At 39.2% G+C, this 20,411-nt stretch overlaps 1 protein-coding gene across 2 annotated transcripts; it reads left to right on the top strand.

Moving 5' to 3' along the window:
• Nucleotides 1-11,305: 11,305 nt before the first annotated feature.
• Nucleotides 11,306-20,168, top strand: ncam3 (neural cell adhesion molecule 3). 2 transcript variants are annotated; one of them, XM_016673318.1, is made up of 18 exons: nt 11,306-11,855; nt 12,154-12,231; nt 12,343-12,540; nt 12,648-12,785; nt 14,451-14,594; nt 14,712-14,829; nt 15,756-15,910; nt 15,999-16,132; nt 16,803-16,935; nt 17,038-17,205; nt 17,312-17,431; nt 17,800-17,802; nt 17,931-18,058; nt 18,146-18,314; nt 18,413-18,605; nt 18,694-18,819; nt 19,208-19,241; nt 19,272-20,168. In XM_016673318.1, the coding sequence occupies exons 1-17, from the start codon at nt 11,780-11,782 to the stop codon at nt 19,233-19,235; spliced, it is 2,109 nt and encodes a 702-aa protein (XP_016528804.1). In that variant the 5' UTR covers nt 11,306-11,779; the 3' UTR covers nt 19,236-19,241; nt 19,272-20,168. The 2 variants fall into 2 exon arrangements, with proteins under 2 accessions (XP_016528804.1, XP_016528837.1); XM_016673351.1 differs by lacking the exon at nt 17,800-17,802 and having other exon boundaries at nt 11,308-11,855; nt 19,208-20,168.
• Nucleotides 20,169-20,411: the final 243 nt, after the last annotated feature.

The raw sequence follows: 20,411 nt of genomic DNA, 5'->3' as shown, positions 1-20,411 counted from the left end.
ATTTGTATTATGAAAAGCAGTTCTAATTGAACAAAAAATGTGTTCTAGTTTTTGCTGTTCTGTATAAATTAGTAATTTACAAGAAATGTTTCTGAAAATCCTACCTGGAACGAGTTACACCTCTAGCTGTGATGCTAATGTATTTCATGAATAATGTTAGTGTGATTTTTATGCAGATTTTGCAAAACAGAATGTAATTATTTAATGCTATCTTTAGTCTAATCTCATAAATTATTTTGTATCCATTTTTATACACTTATTATGGACACTGGAAAAAAATTGACAACAGAGTTGTTTTCACTCTACCTATCTAAATTGTGTAAACATTGTTGCATTGTTGTACTTGTTAAATATTTTCAGCTTGCCTGTGTTTTTTAAATGCTAAAGCAATAATACTTCTGGATATTATTAGTTATTTACTGATTTCACCAATTAGCTACATGATATGTGTTTTTAAAGACTTATACATGCACTTCCAATAAGGCAGTTTTCATAACTTTTACCTTGAAATACTGAACTTCCCGACTTTTCCACGTGTTTTGACAGAGCCAAGATGCACAATCTTTCAGAACCAATCTGCTGCCATTGTGCTCCCTTCCACACCTTTCATTCCTTGTTCATTCATCATTCAAACCTTATAGGTAGGATTAGCTTTTCCCTAATTATTTGAATTTCTCCGAGGCACACGGAGGCTCATACCACTCAGTCACGCCCCACCCAGGGTGTCTGCACAGTTCCGGGCCGTGGGACAATTAGCTGTAATAGCAGGAAGCTAGTTAGCGTTATCTGCTGCCGTGGCGGCCTCCACTGGCACTGCCAGACCCTGCACCGGTCACGTAGAGGCTCAGACAGGGAGCCTGGACGGGGAGGAAGAGGAGGAGGCAGACCAGTCCTGACGCCCGCGGGCAAATGGCCCGAGAGGACATCTGCGATGCACGTCTGGCCGTGTTCATGTCACATTTACAAATCAGATCTCAGGAAACAAAAGAGTGTAGAGTTTGCCTTTAAATCCAAGCTAAACAGGCCTGAAACTGAGCTGACGTCTCGTCTGAGTCTCCTGTTGGTGTCTTGTGTGACAGACAGCCGGACAGCCGCCTCCCCCTCTGGCTGCTCATTGTTCCTGCAGCACGTTTCTCTTCCTGTGCGCACGGCAATCGAGCACATCCTCGGGAGTAAGCTGGGTGTGTGTTAGAGAGCACAGGAGTGACGGCAGGAATAGTGCTGAAAAGTGTAAGAGGATGTGGACAGGGAAGCCCAAAAGAAAAAGACAAAACACAATAAACAACAGAAATCCCTGGATGCCTCTCAGACACAACAGCAGTCACGTAGGTTTCACCAGCTCCAGGTCACATCAGCAGACTGACGGGCGCTCAGAGCGGGCAGGATTCAGGGAGATTGTATTTCTGCACTGTGTATGTCCGGCACGGTGCCTGTTTTTGTACCGTTTGTAAGCCTAAGATCAAAGGCACAATAATAATTAAACAAAAATGTAAAAAAAAATGCACAGGATCTCTGAATGCTTTTTAATCAATGTATTTAATATTTATAAAGTGCGCGCATTTGATTTATTTTAAACAATTAACTGATTTGGATTAGGTAAAATCAAATGGTTAATGTTTGCATAACACAGCATTTCTGAATACATCGTAACCTGATGGATCAGCTGGTTTGTTGCTCTAAAAATCCAGAGCTGAAAATGAGTCAGACACCAAAATCCAGTAATCTGTCCTTCACAATCATCCTGGAACAAACTAATCGAGTAAAACGCTCTGCCCTCTTAGCGCCTGTGCACATACCTAACAAGTGTTTCAGATTATGAGCTGGATGGCTTACTCAGCCCTGTTTGTCTGATACCACAAAATACAACCAGTTGCTATTAAACGTAATCTCATTAGTAAAAAAAAGTTCACCTGTGCATAATTCAATCACAGTATAAATACTCATAATTGAAAAACTTTCATAAGAAGTTCTGTTTGCAGTTTGCCGCAATATGTTGAGAACACAGAAAACATGTGGGAAAAGCTGCTCTATGGTCTGATGAGGGCTTTACTACTTAGCTACATGCAACATGCTAGGCATGTCTGACAACGTACACAGCACATCTCCGTGACGACACTGTTACCACGGTGAAACACGCTGGTCGTCCCGTTGACAGATTGTCCCACCTGAGCAGTGGACCTCTGAAGCTCCTTCAGAGTTACCTTTCATCTCTTGGCTTGCTTTTCATTTCGTTTCCATGCCAACTGATGTCTGCAGAATCTGTGATGGATCTTTTGTTTCTTTACTCATTGGACATTCTGACCTTGGGGAGAAAAACACGGACATTTGGGTCAACGGGAATTGTCCCATGAATGTTTTACTCGTGAATAGTCTTCCTCACTGTACAATGATCAGCTAACATTGTTTGGAAACAGGCAATTCACTCCTGATGCATTTCTTCCTTTGCGTCGTTCCCATCGCAGGAAGGGTTTACGGTTTTGTCCTCGACTGCATTGTGTCCATTAGAAGCTTTTTCTTCTTTATCCTGATCACAGCAGAAAAGTCGAATGACTGAAGACAAAAGGTAAAGTAACTGGTGAAGCTGTTGTGCAAGTGTCTCACAGTTGGTGAGCAGCTTCTAATTAAATATTAAAAATAAATCTGTTTACCATGAACTTCTTTATAATATCCTCTTAATTCGCTTTTTTAAATTTGCGTTCCAGGGATGCTTTTGACAAGAAACCTGCATTCGGTCACATAACAGTTCACTCAGAGACAGATTGACTGACTTCCACCCTGTTGTTCAAATATAGTTAGCTGGTTTCAAACTGGCCACTGTTGGTTAGCTGTGAGTCAGTCAGGCATGTAAACCCACAACATAAATATAGACCATCGACAATGGTGGCTTTGGGAAACCGCTTGATTATTTTCTTACAGTGCCAGATACAACTAATGCACTTTAAGCACCTTTTTTAACACCTTGAGGTCAAAAGGACATATAATAAATAGTTCATGAGCCTCATTATTAAAAAATAAACAAAACTAGTTGAAGTCAATTTTTGTGTGTAAAGATCTGTGTCACACAGCGAGAGAAGCTGCTGCACTGATCTGTTGAGGCAGGAAAACTGATGTGTGAAATGGACTATGACTACTATCTGGACTGAGCTGATAAGTTTAGTGTGTGTGTGTGTGTGTGTGTGTGTGTCTCTGTGTGTGTGCGTTTGATAAAGTAGATGAGTTACCGTATGTGTTTATGTATTAAATCCCCCCCCCATCAACAGCAGCATCAGTCTACAAAGGAGGCTGAGATAAGCCCCACTAACAGCTTACGGTAAAACCGCATGGATACGTGCCAGCTTCCCATCGTTTCAATACGGCTCGACTCTAAACACTTTTTCCAACGGTACCAAACAGTTCCATGGAAAATAGCATTTTGCTTTTTCAGCAAGACAAGTTCTGTATTTTCCCACGAGAAGCTCTGAGGTATCTGAGTTGACCTTCGCGAAGCTCCCACATTGTCGCTCACTGTTGCTTCCTCGGGCTAAATGTCAGACGTTTAAACGAATCATTGTAATCCTCGACTCTTTTTTTGTGTCAGAGATCACTGAGAGGTTGGTGGAAGTGCTTGGAGGACAACATCCTCTGCGGAAATTTGAGTAAAAATATAAACTTCTGCCAAAGAGCTCGCAGCCCATTGCCGTGTTTGGACTTTCATTCACTCATGTGATGGCATGCAAAATAAACTACAGGATAAATAAACAAAGCTCCATTCTGGTAAGTTATTAGAAGGACTGGGTTGGGGTCAACAACCTCCCATGTTGTCCGGTGAAGGCTGCAATCAAAATTCAGCCACATGCAAAGGAAAGGAGGTTTCTCAGATATCAAATACTACGGTTGATCCCAGAAGTATAGACAACCCCGGTGCATAAGGACAGACTTTTGTGGCATGAAACTTTAAGACAAAAATGCAAGTTTACAACCCAGTTACATAAGTATGTACACCTGTAGTCTAACACTCTTGATTTAGTTTCAGCTCTCAGCCGTTTTGGATTTAAACTCCCCAGCAAGTCTAGTGTTTGTCTGACATTTGCTCATTTGAATCATTTAGCTAAACCCAGAGGCGGCTTCTGGTGCAGGACGTGTGTGCAGTTGCCCTGGGCGACATTAGAAAGAGAATGGTTTATAACGTCACTGATAATATCACTTATTCATTAATGTGTACAAATTTTCTTCAGCTTTTTTTGCAATTAGTGAGGAGTTGGCATGCATTATGCTGCTGGCAGTGGGGGAGATTATTTCACGTCCTCTGAATGGGACTGGACTGCATTTTATCCCATGTCAAGATCCTGAAAAATTTTAACAAAGAAGACTAAATTAACTCAGAAGGTATTTCAGCAAAGTATTAATTTGGTCACACTTTTGCCATGCCACCTGTAAATGCTTTATTTTTCTAACATGTTTTTTTTATTTCAGTTAAATTGTACAAAATACACAGAATGCCACTTTTAAAGAGGAAAATAATTAAATGATTTATGATAATCACTTCTTAATTGTGATAAACATCTGTTAGTTTTGCAGATCCACTGAATGTAAGATGGTCTAGGTTTCAGGGAAGAGAAGCTCTTTCAGTATGTTGCCGTGCTTGTCTGCAAACATTTTTTGCTTAGTCTACAGACGTACTTTATTGAGAGATATTTAAATTTAGATGCGCTGACTGCAGCGCAGCCCACCATCTGTCTTCCTCCAATTGTTGCTGCTGATTGTATTTTGAATTTCAGTGTCGTACAGTAACGGGGACAGTTCCAGCCATAGTCTGACAAAATTACACAGTGTGGCTCCCGATGCCAGACTGATAAAAAAAACAAAAAAAAACTAAAAGAAAACTAAAAAGGAACATCACCATTAGGCTAGGTATGAATGTAAAATAAACCAGATCTGCTGAAAAAGATATATTTGTGGGTTGCACAAAGATGTCTGGGATAATTTTCTAACCCAAATATTTGGCTTATAGTTGGGACAGAGGTTGAGCAGTTTTTGCGAAACATTTGGTCAAAAATGTAGACGTGGTTTGTAGGTTAACAAAACTTGTAGTCCCTAACTAGTATGTTGCTAGCATACTCTATGCTAACTACAGAGGCCATTTTGAACTAATAAACAACCTGACCAGATTTCACAGAACCTCTTCCACAGGATAAAATAACAATTCTTAATATTGTAAAATGATTTAAGTTTTAATCTACGTTAACACTTCAACATATAAAATGTGTTTGGTTACTAAACGTTGACCTTTCACTTTCTAAGTAGTTAGCGCAAGCTAGTGTTAGCTGTTTCACACTTTGACCAAAGAATTAGTCATAAAGTCTAAAACATATAAAATAGATAATATTTTACACACTGTGTAATACAATTGGCTGTCAAACATCTTATTAGACATTTAGGGTCCAGTTATGCCAGTCCAGTTACATCGAATGCTAGCTTGCTGGGAAAGTCTGATTTGTTTGGTGAGGAGCGAACTGCAAAGTAGTTGGAATCAAAGAAGAAAACACTTGTTTATCTAAGGGCTTATTTTATACCTATATTTGCTGTTGAGTTTTTGAACTTGTAGCTTTTTTTTTGCGGAGAAAATTGAAAGTCAAAAAGAAAACTTGTCACCACAAACCACACGAGAACATTGTTGTTTGTTTGTTGGTTGTCTATTTAACCCTGAGAAGTACTAAGTACAGGTAGAAGGTGCTGCACTCTGAGCATTTAGTCTCTGTCATTTGTATTGTTCTATTTTCTATTTGAATTTTGAGATTGTCTGAGCAGCATATTAAATGGATTATATTTTCAGACTCTGTACATGACATTCGGTTACAAAATAGCTCTTTTTACAAACTGTTCATATTTTCACAAATCACCAAGATTCGTTGTCATGAGCAGGGCCAGCTTGTTCCCACATTGCTGTCAAATTATGTCATTCTTTCAGAATGTTCTGCTGTCCTTTGTTCCCATCGGCAGCTGAATCTTCCAGATTGGGTTTGGATTCTCAGATGAAAGATCTGGTGAGAGACTCTGTGGCGACATCAGGATTGTTTAGACTGTGCAGCTGTTTGAAGAGGGACGTGGCTCTGAAACCCACTCTCATCATCACACTGCACTTTGTTTACACGTCCCCAGTTTTTTAACGGAGCATTTCCACCTGCTGTAGTCGTAAGTAAAATGAAGGAAAAAAATGATGTTGGTGTATAAATATAAGAGTAAATGAGCTTGAAAAGTGTCTGTGGGTTTTAGAAACACTAAGAGCACATTTTCCCCGAGTAAAATATTATAACCACAAGGAGTTTATGAATAACAATGCTTTTCTGATTATACTGTTGTGAAATGGGTCCCAGAAAGAAAAGTCATTTTCTAACCCCTTTCATTTCTTATTTCTTCATCTGTCATGTTACATTCATGATTTTCTAGTTATTTCTTGTTGTGCAAATATTTATTCATTTAACGGTATGTGTGTTTAAATTATTTTCTAAGTGTTAAATTGTTTTATGCCTTGTGTAGATCTCTGTGTTTTATTGTATTCATTACTGTCTTTCCTTCACGTTCACACTCGGCTGCACTGCATCCTGTTGATTAACTCACCTGGTTCGTACGTCACTAATCACCTCTCTAGCCATTATAAGCCAGCTAGTTTCCTTCATCTGCTCTTCTGTTTGTTATTCTGGTTTCTGAAATTATCTTTTTGTGTCTTCTGCAGAGTTTTTTGGACTTGTTATTTCACCTTCCAGACTCGGATCTGCACTTTGTTCCACACATACAGCACCAAACAAGGCATTTTTTGGCATATTTAACTTTGCCACATTTCTATTGTGAACAATTACTTGAATTTGATTATATATGTTTTGTTTTATATGTATGCTTTGACACTACTCATAAGGTGTGTTTTAATCTGATCTACATGCTGTTTTCTTTATTCTGCATATTTTGAGTCAACTATATCAAAAATGAATTAAATCTGTCTTCATGAATTCAGATTCAACTACTAAAATCTGAAACGCCATTGGAAAGCAGAGTGTGTCCTTTCACACACAAAAGAGAGGAGCAGCAGGCAGGAAACTCCCCCAGGTGATATTTACTGAAGATATGTTGAGCTCGAGGGGTCAGGCAAAATGCTGACCTCAGTGGCCACACGCAACAACCGTGACGTGACGCGCAGAGGGCGAACAATCTGCAGAGTCTGTTTATTGGTTATTTATGTGACAACAATGGTTGGCGTAAACAGGTCTCGACGACCTTGGGCCATCTCTCTTACACCGTCTTGTCTGTGAGTAAATATCGGCAGGTTAAATTTAGCGCAAGCCATACACTATCACATTTACAGAACGGACGCGACAGGAAGTGTCCCTTTTGTTGAGAGCTGGACAGTTGTTATTTTTGTAACAGGGATTATACAGGCTGACGGCTCAAAACACACGACTACTTGTGACAAACGGAAAATCGTACCTTATGAGTACAGATTGCTGCTGTGTTGCTGGGGCATTCAAATAGATATGATCCTCAATAAGCAGTAATGCTGGATATTCCACGTAGAATAAAGCAACTTCAGTGTGTGTGGTGGGAAATATGTTATATATTACCTGATAGAATTGAGTAGAAAAATTGCCACGCCTCCTTTAAGTAGGTGAGCTGCCTCACAACGCACAGATGTAACAAGAATGTTACTAAGAATTGGTAAAAATGGGCCAATAATCTAACATAACCTGGAATGCTAAGCAATTAATACAACATTTAGGATGAAATGTATGATTTTTTTCTTTTAATACTGTGGAACCTCCAAATACAAACTTTATTAGTTCCAAAAGATGCATTGAATCTTGAAAAAAAGTATCTATTACTGATTCAGTGACAAAACATCTCACAGTTCCTGCAGTCGGAGGATCTACATAATTTACAATATTTTCACTTATACAGTCAAGATAACCCTTGACCTTTTCCCCCTGACTCTGAGGAACCCAGTGTAAATCGCTCTGAACTTAAAACAGGAGAAAAAACAATACAGACATTTTATATTTTGCTTTTCCGTTTTAACACACCTCACAAAAATGTTGTTCAATAACTTCAGATTTGATTCAGCTGAATGAACCTCAAACTGCACTTATCAGTGTAGTAAGACACTTGTGGAAACACACACACACACACACACACACACACACAGGACTGTTTTGGTCACTGTATAGAGATTGAGGGTGTGTCTTATCCAGTCACCAGAGTCTCTCTGTCTCTCACTCCTTCCTGCCTGTCTCGTCCTCATGTCTTCAGCTGACACATCATTGTTTCTGTCAGTCTCTGTGTATAGAATGTTCTCATACACAAAGTATATGAAGAATGTGTATTATGTGCTTATATTCTATACTCTCCCTGCCTGTTATTGTTGCTTAAACAAATGTTTCTGTTCATTTTATCTGTATGCCCCTAAATAGCAGCAAGTCTTCTAAACTGTGCTTCCTCTCAGGAAGGGAATGTATAATTCATTTTATGAGTTATGTAATATTTAAATCAGTTTAGATAGATAAAATCAATGTGAGAAGATGCGTTGAACCAAAGATGTTCAGATAAGTGCCTTTTTTAACAACAGAACTTGGGACCTCTAAACACTGACTATTCTTTTCTTGAAGCGCTGCATATTTAGGCACGAAGAGCAAAAGCGCTGCAAAGGCCAGTGGTATCTATAGGATTTCTTGTTACTCTTTTCTGCCTTAAAACACATATTTGGGGGCCTAAACATATTCAAAAACTGACCAAACTTCACCCAAGCTTGGGTGAATGATCCTCTGTGTGAAGTTAAACATGGAATCAAAAATGGGCGGGGCCAAACTGCACATTGTAGAGATTTGAAACTTGCTATGTAGATACATGCCCCTCCCCAAACCAAGAGGTATGTCCTAAAATGTACAGGGATGCTGCAGTTTTGGGTCAAAGGGCAAATTTTGACCATTTTTGCTGTTTACTCACCTTGAACCTTAACAAACTCCTTCTAGGGATTTTGAGCCATCGGCTTCATCTTCGGTCAGCATGCAGGTCAGGGTCGAGGGATTAAAAGTTATCAAAATGTTAAGTTTTTGAGCATGCTTAGATGGTCTAGTACCGAACATAGCATACTCGCCAAAGCCAACAAAACACTATAATTTTTACACAGCTTGAAAAATCTTTCGAATCATCACTTCACAGTCACACACTAGTCTGTCACATTAAATCCCAATTAAATACATTGAAATTACTGGATGCATTGTGAGAAAACTGAAAAAATAAAAACCAACGAGTGTGAATAATTTTTCCAGACACTGTATGTGTGTGTGTACTCTTTGTAGGGCTTCTGATCCGATTGGAAAAGGAAAACCTACGAATACAATCCAGAGCTTCTGTCAAAGTGTGCCCACCCTCGTTAATCGTCCTCATTATGAACACACTCCAATCTAATGAGCCATAATAACACCTCCTGATAACACCATGATAGGTGGCCCCTTTGGACTCGCCAACCTTTGATTGGCTGCCTGAACGGTGGTGTGCAGATACTGATAGGCCATCAGAGGGAGGGTAGGCTGGCTGCTGGCCAATGGAAGTGATACGACTCAGAGGAATGAAACGGACTGACAGCGGGCATTTTTCTGCCACAGAGATGAAAGACTAATGACGTACATTGTGTGAATAAGGGTGTGTTCGGGTGTATAAACATTGCCAGACCGACTGATTGATCTTTTTAAAAGAAGTATGTCTTTAATATTAAAGGTCAACATAACTCTATGTGTCAGCAACCTTAACACTGGACCTCTGTGGAGCATGGTGATGGGACCACGAGGTGGTGGAGATAGTTGGGTTTTTTTTTGGCTAGAAAGGAAGGAGCCATTCTAGCCAATGGAAAACTGGTGAAAGTGTCCAATAAAAACTGAGAACAGGTGGAGATTTGTCTTAGAAACAAACAACAAACCTGAACAAAAACAGCAAGAGCTGTGATGGAGTGGTTTAGACCAAAACATCTTTATGTGTTCGCATGGACCAGTCAAGGTTGATATGGAAATAAATAATCCTACTTAAGATGAGACAGCTGAAACAATTACGAACAACAAAATGCATTGTGTCATTATTTTATCCAAAAGGCCAAGACATTGTTTTGAAGACTCTGAGGGACTGAGAGTGACCTTCCGCAGTGAAAACAGACTATTTATATCTTCCAACAAAAGGCGAAGTTGTACTTTCTCATCAGCATTGCACAGAGAATGCAGAATGTCTTGTCCGCTACCAAAATTCAGACTGCTCAGAGATCCCCTTTCTAAATTAATCCACAGCTATCAAAGCACGGAGGCTTAAAGTTCCCGATTCTCCATCCAACGCAAGACTTAGACAAAAATCCATCTGAGCATGATATGTTTACAGATGCTCTTTATTGACCTATTTTGAAAGGAAAAATGGGGGAAAAAACATTTTCTAGATGTATAAAGCTAGCTGATAAACCCCAAAAGACTGGCAGCTGACTCAGTGGGGACTTTGTCTTGGTCTGTCACATAAAATACACTCCAGTCAGAAGAAACATCAAACTGTTTAGATAAGTATTTATTTAGTGGATTGAATACATCTGCAAGGTTCTGCACCGTTTGTTAGATGCATGTACATTTTTTTCAGAGGCTGCAACATGAAAGAAGCTCTTTATGTTTGTACAGCAGTGGCGCTGAGACACATCCCATAATGGCGCCATATATTACAGATAGGTCAGAGGTCATAGTTAAGTAAATCAGGTTATGCACTTTTAAAAGATTTTGTACCATAAGAATAAAAGACAAAAAAACAAAAAACAGAGAAAATCTTCTTTAGCACTGATAAAAGGGGAACAACCTCTAAGAAAGTCACAGAACAGTAACCTTTGTTTGGAGAGGTTACATTGCATCACCATTGGGATGAGAAAAATGCATTTGCTGAAGAAAGTTCTGCTGCCGATTTTGTTCAGCATGAAGTATAAAACAGTTTTTCTGTACAATGTGATTTTTAAACCAGAAAAAAGTGCAATACTCAGATTTTGTTTTCCTAAATTTAAAACTTCAACTAAAAGGCGATCTCAATTCTGACTGATGCTTTGATTTCAGTTTCACGGTTACAACTGTTTGAAATTGTCTCCTGTATTTCTTAGGGAAATGCAGGAATCATTGAAGTTTCCCAGCAGATTGCCAACATTTGGGAGCCGTGGCAGTTTTTCCATACTCTCTTTGCACTCGGCTACACGTGCTCAAGCGGATTTTCTACGTTTTAAATGAAACAGGAAAAGATTAAAAAGGAAAAAAAAAAACATCTTTCGTCATCTCTCCTTTCCCTTGAGGGCTGCCTGGCCCTGGCTTTCATCCGGAAGCCTGGGGGTAAGAAACTCAGGAAGGAACAAAGTGGAAGAAAGGAAGGGAAGAAGATGATGCCAAACAAGGTGAAAGTGGAGAAAACGGATTTGGAAGCATAGAGTGAACAGGAAGAAATAAAAGACGAGATGTAGGAATGGAACGAGTGCCGTGCTTCATGAATGAGCATCAGAAATTTGGGTTGTAAGATAGGATGAGAGACAAGAACATGCTTTCTACTTGGCCCCTCCCCTTCCCATTTCCTCCCTTTTCATCTGCCCCACTGCCTCTATATAACCTCTGACACAGACCATGCCTCAGTCAAAGTTGTGTCAACAGCACAGGAAACTGCAGCCATCTCTCTGCCTTTGTGATACCAATATTTGAACTTCACTTGTTTGAGGAACACACCGCAGTTAGTTTTTATATCCAGCTGGAGTTCTGGACTGATGAGTTTCCACCAGGAGAGGATGCTCAACCAATTAGCCATCATCTCGCTGCTCCTGCCGCTGGTGCACAGCGCAGGTAAGAACCATACGCATCACTGACTGTGACTTTAGTACCACTGATTGTTTAGGTGGATGAGGGGGTCATACATGTTAGCAGGAAATTATTCAGGAAACATCCAGTGGTCAATGATAAGACTGCTAAACGCACCAGACGGATACTATTATTGACAAGCTAAACGGCCTCACTCATTAAGTCAGGATCTTACTCGTTTTGAGTGAATTTGTGTCATTAAAAAAGATGTATTTAGTTCAGATTATTTAAATAGAACAAATTTTACATCCAATCGACAAAACAAAGCTTTTCTTTTGTCCAGGTCAAACTATAAAGCTGGAAATCATTTTAAGTAAGCAAGACTTCCAGGTAGGAGAAGAGATGTTGCTGGTATGTAAAGGTAAGCAAAACTTTATTTGACTTCCAACCCTCTGTCCATTCGTAAAGCTCACAATCCATTTTTAAAGTAGGTTTTCACTCTCTCTTTTCTGTCCCATCCTGTCTCCTGCAGCCACAAAAGAAGGAGAAATGACATGGCATAAGGGAGGAGAGGAGATTGATGATGAAGACATCGTCTCAAAGCTGGACTACACCACCTCCAAGCTGCTCATCAAGAAAGCCAGCCTGTCTGACGGGGGCACGTACACCTGCAAGTTTGAGTCCGATGATGGACACAAGGCGGATGCTCAGTCGGTTATCTATGTCTACGGTAAGTCACTGCACACGCACGACAAGCTTGTCGTTGTTGACGTTGTGACATTTTCGTCCTTTAACTTCATTCAGATCGAGCATTTTACCTTTGTCGTGTTTTCTCAGAGGGTCCGTCGTTCCATGGCACCACCACCTACCATGAGTTTCTGGAGGGAGCAGACGGAATGGTGCCGTGTCTGGTGACCGGGCGGCCAGCGGTGGACATTACGTGGCTTAAAGACGGAGAACTGATCCCTTCTACACGTAAGATCTTGGAGCAGCACCTAGGAAATGTTTTACACCCCAAAAATATGCTTTGTGGTTAGCAATTTCCAACTAACTTAGAATCCAAAATATCCTCTTATTGTTGTATTTATTTAATCAGAGGCTGTCATGCTGCTGTTTTTGCAACATGACCTGAAAATCTCTTCAGTCAAGTAATCTAGAGCATCAAGCATGTTTGTTAAACAGGGGCTCCAACCCACGGAGGGAGATGAGTTTCAGCTTATTGTTCTGTGACGAAACTCATTTCTCTTCTTAAAAATCATTAAAAAATGAAAATGAAACTTTCCTCATAACTTAAGCATTACATATGTACCACTGTTCGGTAGAAAAATAAAATAAAGTTAGTGCGACTCACCAGCAGGGGACGCTATGACAGACGTTTCTAACTTCTGAACAATAAATCAAGCTCTCGGCCCATTTATGCCTGAAGGTTTGGAGGTTGTTGTGTTTTTATTTATTGCTGCATCACAGTACAGCAGAAACCTTTAAATGAAGCACCCATGGTCTAGAATATTTGCACATTTTATTTCGAGATGCAGTTGAAGAGTTGAAGAACAAATAATTTTTGATCTTATGAAAAATGTGAACATTTTTCCAATTTAGTTTCAAATTTTAAGAAAATCATTAAAAGTCACAGGTTTAGACAGATTTTTCGGATATTATTCTTGAATTAACCTAAACATTTTAGATTCTGCAACTTGTGCTCTTAAATGAAGACGACCTCTCTGCTTTTTCAGAAGTTTGCAGCATAATCTCACTATTGAGTCTCAGAATTTTGTTGGACTAATCCAGTTGAATTGTGCAGTTTGCCATCAAAATTTGCCTATGAAAACTTTTACGAAGTATTTGAATTTGTGCTTCAATTTGCATACAATATTAATAACGATAATGCAAGGTGCTAACGACACCTAGCATAAAAACTTGAGTTTCAATCAAACACAGACCGGGTCATCTGAGAATATTTAAAAAGACTTTATGTTTTTTTGTTTTTGTTTTAGAGAATACTGGAAAATGTTATTATGATCAAATTATAAAAGTAATAGATTTTTGTGGGTATCGTTATCAGTGGAGAGTGCAATTAGTTTGAAACTGTTTACATTACAGTTGCAGGTTTTAAAGCTCGTCTTAAAACCCATCTATTTTACTTGGCTTTCACCTCTAGAGGGATCTAGTTTTAAATTGTATGTTTTTGTTTTTAAACTGTAAGTTTTTATTTTATGTTTTTTTTTTTTTATTGTTATGTTGTGTTTTGATGTACTGCACTTTGTATCAGCTGTGGTTGTTTTAAAGTGCTTTATAAATAAAGTTGGTATGGTATGTTTAGCACTGGAGGCTGTTAAAAACAAGAACAAGCTCAACTGGCATCCTGAAGTAAAGTAAAACTCACTGCCATTGTTTAGTACTTCCTTTTCATTTGCATCAGTCATCATTGAATGTTTCTGCATTTACAACGCCATGTGTCTAAAAAGCTTATATTGTCTTAAAAACAACGTGTGCTACATTAAGACTCATACTTCATACTGCAGCATGAAGTTCTGTTTTGCTTACAAGAGGAAGAGTCTGATCAACTTTGGCCAGCTGCAGTAACGTGATTAAAATGTTGATAAGCTGTTAATGTGACTTTGTTTGGCTCCTTTTCTTCAGCTGGAGTTCGTGTTCGTAAGATGTCCGACAACACGCTTCATATTGAGAAAGTGAAGAGGAGTGATGCCGGGACGTACATCTGTCAGGCCCAGATCAGAGGGAGAGCAATCTACAAGCAGCTTCCTGTTTCTGTCGTCGCCAACGGTTAGTCACTTCTTTATGGTATCCAGAGGCATAAAGGACGATTACAAGTAACTAAGTCCTATTTTATTTTTCTTATAATTTTTGTAACTTCTTTTAACAATATGTCTCACACTGCAGCTCCTCCCACTGTGCACATCAGAGAAGAAGTGAAAAAAGTGATTGCTGGGCCTGAAACCAATGTGTCATTACTGTGTTTGGTTGATGGTCTGCCAAAACCCAACATCACATGGACTCTGTAAGCCACCATTTTCTTACTTTATTATTATAAAAAAAATTACTCTGAATACTTGAAATTCACATTAATTCTTTAAAAGCCTAAGCCTTTGATTACAGGATTGGATTTTTAAATGTCTAGTTAGTATATTTCCACTAACAATTTGCTTTTATTCATAAAATGAAACCTCGTTTTTTTTTTTTTTTTCTTTTTTCAAAAATCAACATCTTAAATCTACAATACTAGAAGCCTTGAACATTTACTGACATTTCATTATAACTTCAAAAAAAAGAGAAAAAAAATCTTTGGCACTCTATTGTCAATCAAGGAATACTGAACATTTCTGTATTTTCTTTTTATTAATTTACAAATGTATTTGTGAGAAAGGCCATGTAGAGGTTGCAACACTGACATCATAAACCAATATGGCCGCCCTGTACATACAACTTAATGATTGCAATATAAACTGTTTGACGGTTTGCATACAGATTTCTGTGTTAGTCTCATTCACATTAACAAGTTAGGATTAATTACTTATTTTAAGCTAGAAGAATTTAAATTCTTGACTCAATTTGTATGAACAAAATATCTGAAAATGCATTTTGTCAAACATCGCACTGATTTCTGCTCACAAGATATTTTTGGAAAAGACATTTTTCCTCAACCACTGCAAACTATCAGTTGCACTGAAATCAACATTTGCCTTAAAAACATACTAAAGGCAGGTCAATGTAACAAACTTCCATTTTACAAGGTACAAAAACATAAGTTAAGATGGGCCTAGTAAAGATGGCAGTTTTTCTGTTAACATTGTGCGTCATTATTTACTTTCTTCTAAAATTTTCTGCCTCCCTCTGCTGGCTTTCTTGTTGCCTACAATCACGTCTCCAAATACTGACTCCACACAAACAGGACATGCAACTATTTTTTTAATTTTTCATCCTAAGGCCTATCGAGGCTGATCCGTCCCGCCACGTCTTCAACTCCGACCACAGCCAGCTCACCATCCAGTCCGTTGTCAGGGACGACTTCGGGGAGTACGTCTGCACGGCCAAAAACAAGATCGCTGAGAACAGCGCTACGTTCATGCTGCATGTTTTTGGTTGGTTTTCACATTCCATCAATTAGTTTCTTTCATTCTAATAGAGTGCACTAAAGCAAGATGATGATGATGCTTGTTTTACGTATAGAGCCTCCAGAGGTGTTTATCTCAGAAGATCAGCACAGTGTGAATGTGGGCGAACGCGTCTCTGTGTCCTGCAACGTGACTGGTCACCCGCAGCCTGAGCTGCACTGGATCAACAAGCAAAACGGAGAAGAGCTGGTAAGGCTGCTCAAACTCTTACTAATCGCACATGAGGTGGCTCTTAAATGTGTACACAATAAGATACAATGTGAGGCATGTAGAAATAATTTTTGATTTTCTTTTCTGCATAAACAGTGTTTATGCAGAAACAAGCAGGAAAGAAAAAGTCCTTAAAACCCTTGATGCACAAACTTAAGCTAATATTTCGTTGAAACTCTTATTAAGTTTAATTTCAGTCTTCTTCAGCTCATATCAACCATCATTACAGCTAATCAAATTAATCTGAGTGAAAATTCAGGTGTCCATTTTTCAGATATTTGCTCACTTGAAAAGAGGTTCCAAAGAATAAAAACTGAATCTAAATTGCTGTAGCAAAGTTTTAGTTTACGGTTATGTCCATTTGTACCACTGCCAAATTATTCCACGTTTAACTTTTTTTCCCCCCTTCATACAGATGTGTTTGTTTCTCATTAAAAATGTACAGGATAATTGTCCTGTCCAATAATCCTTTAAGAAACAGGCTGTTAGAGCATTTGCCATGGCCTCATTAGTTTACATTTCAGAAACCTTTGTTCTTTGTTACTTTGCAATTTAACCATCATGCAAAAGCTGAAAAACATTTTTGCCTTTTATTGTAATTCATCACCTGGAAGTCCTGTATTTTTAATGTTTGAACCCTCTCTGCCAGGATTCGACCAGTCGTATCAAGGCGGTGGACGGCGTGCTGGAGATTGAGGAAGTGATGCCCTCTGACGGCGGACGCTACTCCTGCATGGCTGTCGGTATTTCTGGAAATGCATCGAGAGATGTCGTAATTCAGAGTAAGGTTTCCACTTCAGTCGGAAACGTTTCCCTCTCGGTGATCAACGTGTCTCTAGTTGACATTATTTCTGTGTTTTCCTGTCCTCCTGCTCGCCCTCCAGCCCAACCCGGGCCGCCACATTACCTGACGGTCACCCCGGGTCCAACCTCTGTGCTCTTCACACTGAAAACCTTCCCCATCAACGGAGGAGCACCGATCAAAAGCTTTGTTCTGCAGTGGAGGAAAAGTGCAACGGATAAGTGGGAGGAGACCGTTGTTGCAGCTTCAAGTGAGAATTTATACTTTCATTAAGGTTTTGTGGTTGTAATTCACGTTTCACCTGGTAGTGATCTAGCTGTCTAGCTAATCCTGAACCTTCTTTGTGTTTTTTGTAGATATTTTGGCTATCACCAACCTCAAGCCATACACCAAGTATACAGTTCGTATGGCGGCCATGAATGATGTGGGACAGGGGCAGTTCTCAATGGAAAACACAGTTCGCACTGAGGGAAAACGTAAGTTTGATCTACTGCAACCAGCCATCAACTTCAATGTACTTTCATTGGATTTTATGAGATTGTCACCAGAAGTCCTCTTGACTCTTGATCACCCTGAATGCAAGTCGTTATCGGAAATCGCCTAATTAGTAAATGTAGAAAAAAAGAAAAAACATGTTAAAAAGCTGGTAGCTTGCTTGTAAAGTATTTGTACATTAGAAAAAACGATGTTGCTTAACAGTAATGTTTCATCTTCATTTTCATCTGTCATCCCTGGTTCTTCATGTCCATCTTTCATTGGAATCATCATCCTAACATCTTCATATCGTCATTCACCTGCTGATTCCACTCACATCATCTCCTAATCTGCTGTCCTCCCTTTGCAGAAGGTAAAGTTCCCACACTCTGTAACAAAAATAAAAACCTGCAAATGAAATATATTTGAGTCATATGCATCCCAAAGTTATGAGTTAATTATTATAGCCTACCGCTAAATGGTTTCCCCTTCTGATTTTAGGTGAACCAGACAGTCCAGCTTTAACCACAAGTCAGGCAGTAGTGGAGGGCAACTCCTTCTCTGTTCCTCTTCAACAAATCGAAAACGGCGGCTCCCCTCTGCTGTACTTTGACGTCCAATACGAACAGGTGAGAGACCATGTGAGCCCAAGTCTACCTGTGTTATTTCATTTCTTCCTTGTCATTAATTCGCTTTTTGTGCTCCTTTTTATCCAGGACACAGAAGAGAGTGAGAGGAAAACACTGCGGCTTCCCTCTGATGCTAACATTGTCAGCCTGAAAGACCTCAGCTTCGGCTCAGACTATCACCTGGAAGTCAGAGCCGTCAACGCTAATGGCTCCTCCATCCCCGCAATGTTCAACTTCACAATTGCAGAACAGCCCGGTGTGTTGCCTCTCTCGTTCTACGTTAGATGACACACATTTTAAGTGAAAGATAATGATTACATTTATCGTCGTAATGTTTTTCCTTTGTCCCCGCAGTGAGCAGCAGGATGACCAAAGGCACCGTGGTTGGCATCGTGATATTGATTTTCCTGCTGGTGTTCCTGGCAGTGGATGCCACCTGCTGCTACAGAAACCGCTGTGGTCTGCTTATGGCCGTCGCAGGGAAACTGTCCAGGTGGAAAGACCCGAGCCTCAAAAAGATCGAGGAAGGAGATGGGACGACTAACGGGTGAGCGGCTGTCTGGACGGCAACCATCTCACGGATTCTCTTTTGCTGAGCACCTTATTCTAAATATTCCTGCATGTTCTGCCTGCAGAGACGTAACACTGAAGGGTCTCTCCAAACCCAGAGGTAGTATTCAGCAGTCAGGGGTTCAGACGGTCAGCAAAGACGGTCAACTCTCAGAGGTCACCTGCGACAAAGCTCCACTCACCAAAAATGAGTACGTTTGTTCTCCCAAACGCCAAGAAGTTGCATAAATACAATACATTGCAAATAGTCTTTTAACTTTTTGATATTTTTAAATTTTGCAATTTAGTGTGATTCCATTACAAAGGAAAGTGATTCCAAACTAAATTAGCTGCAATGAATTTTAAAAATACTTTTTCTTTCTCTACTTGACAACGAATCATTTTCAATCTATCACAGTGACTTCCAACAAAATACTTAGAAGTTTGTGATTGTAACGTGCTTAAATGTGAAAAAGTTAAAGTAACAAATACCTTGGCAGGCACTGTAGGCTACAGAGCAGAAAAAAATCAGCATCATTTTGCAGTTTCAAATTGTTTTGCTTTTATCTTAACACACTATTGTTATTTTTCTATCCACAGGAAATTACACCCCACAGCTAATCTGTGAGGTTTTCTAAACTAAAGAAGAGAAAAACTAAAGACTACACGTTGTACAGAGATCCAGAGAAGAGGTCAGTGGATCCCAGCTGCTGTGGGAGAAGTCAAGCACGCAGTAGGAAATGGACTGATTTGGACTGATGGTGATAAAACTGAGCTCATCCTGCACTATGTGCTGTTAGCGTGGAGGTTAGCATGGGCGCTAGCCTCAGTTTTTACACTTGTTTGTACTTTAACAGGGTAATAATGATGTCTGTGTTTTACAGGGTAATAGTTTTGTTACTGTGCAATCGCTGTAACTGCTTTTGTGAAAGAAAAAGAGTAACATTTACTTGGCACAACAAATGTTCATTAGTTTCACAGACAGAATTATCGTTTTGTTGTTGATAATTTCTTTATTGCTAATATTGTGTCGGTGAGTCCGGCAGGAGTCAACACAAAGGATTAAATACCACATTATTTAACTGTATGCTACTTAAATTGAATGTAAATAAAATCCTGATAATATTTATTATTTTCTAAGGTTACATTTATAAAAGTTATTTGTTTTATTTGGGTTTAGATACGTCCAACACCATCTTTAACTTCCTTGCCTCGATGTGCTATTGAGCACTTTTCTATAAAAAAAAGTCTTGGAAAGGCAGAAAGTGACACTTTTAGTTAAAAGGAACTTCAAAAGTTTTAATTTGCCACTTACAAAAATGTATGTTTTCTATCAGTGCTACAATATTACCAACAATAGATCAGTAAATCAACAGAAAAGTGTTTAGCTTCTTTTCTTATTAATTATTCTAACAGTGTTTTTATTTTTTTACCACTGTACATTGTGTATACATTTTTTTGTGTTTCATAAACAGCTTGATGTCTTTTTGGCTCATCATATGAATGTTTTCTGCATGTTTATTCAAACAATAGAAGTGAATAAAATGTTTTCCTTCTTTCATTTTTTAAATCAGTATTTTATCCCTACAAACAAAATGTGTTGAGTAAAACATGGCAGTGGCAGCATGATGATGTGGAGATAATTTTTATTCTGCTGGCCAGGAAAAGTTAGTCAGACTCAGGTGAGCAAGGCAGACATAACCTGCAGCTGTGATCGCAGCAAGAACCAGCTCAAGCATCGTCTCAGGGGGACTGAATACTTTTTAGATTTTTATCTGTAAAATGTTTACAAACCCTGAGTTAG

Source organism: Poecilia formosa, unplaced genomic scaffold, assembly GCF_000485575.1.
Source record: "Poecilia formosa unplaced genomic scaffold, Poecilia_formosa-5.1.2 Scaffold0, whole genome shotgun sequence".
In the NCBI taxonomy this organism is placed as follows: domain Eukaryota; kingdom Metazoa; phylum Chordata; class Actinopteri; order Cyprinodontiformes; family Poeciliidae; genus Poecilia; species Poecilia formosa.
This window is presented reverse-complemented; position numbering and strand designations above follow the sequence as displayed.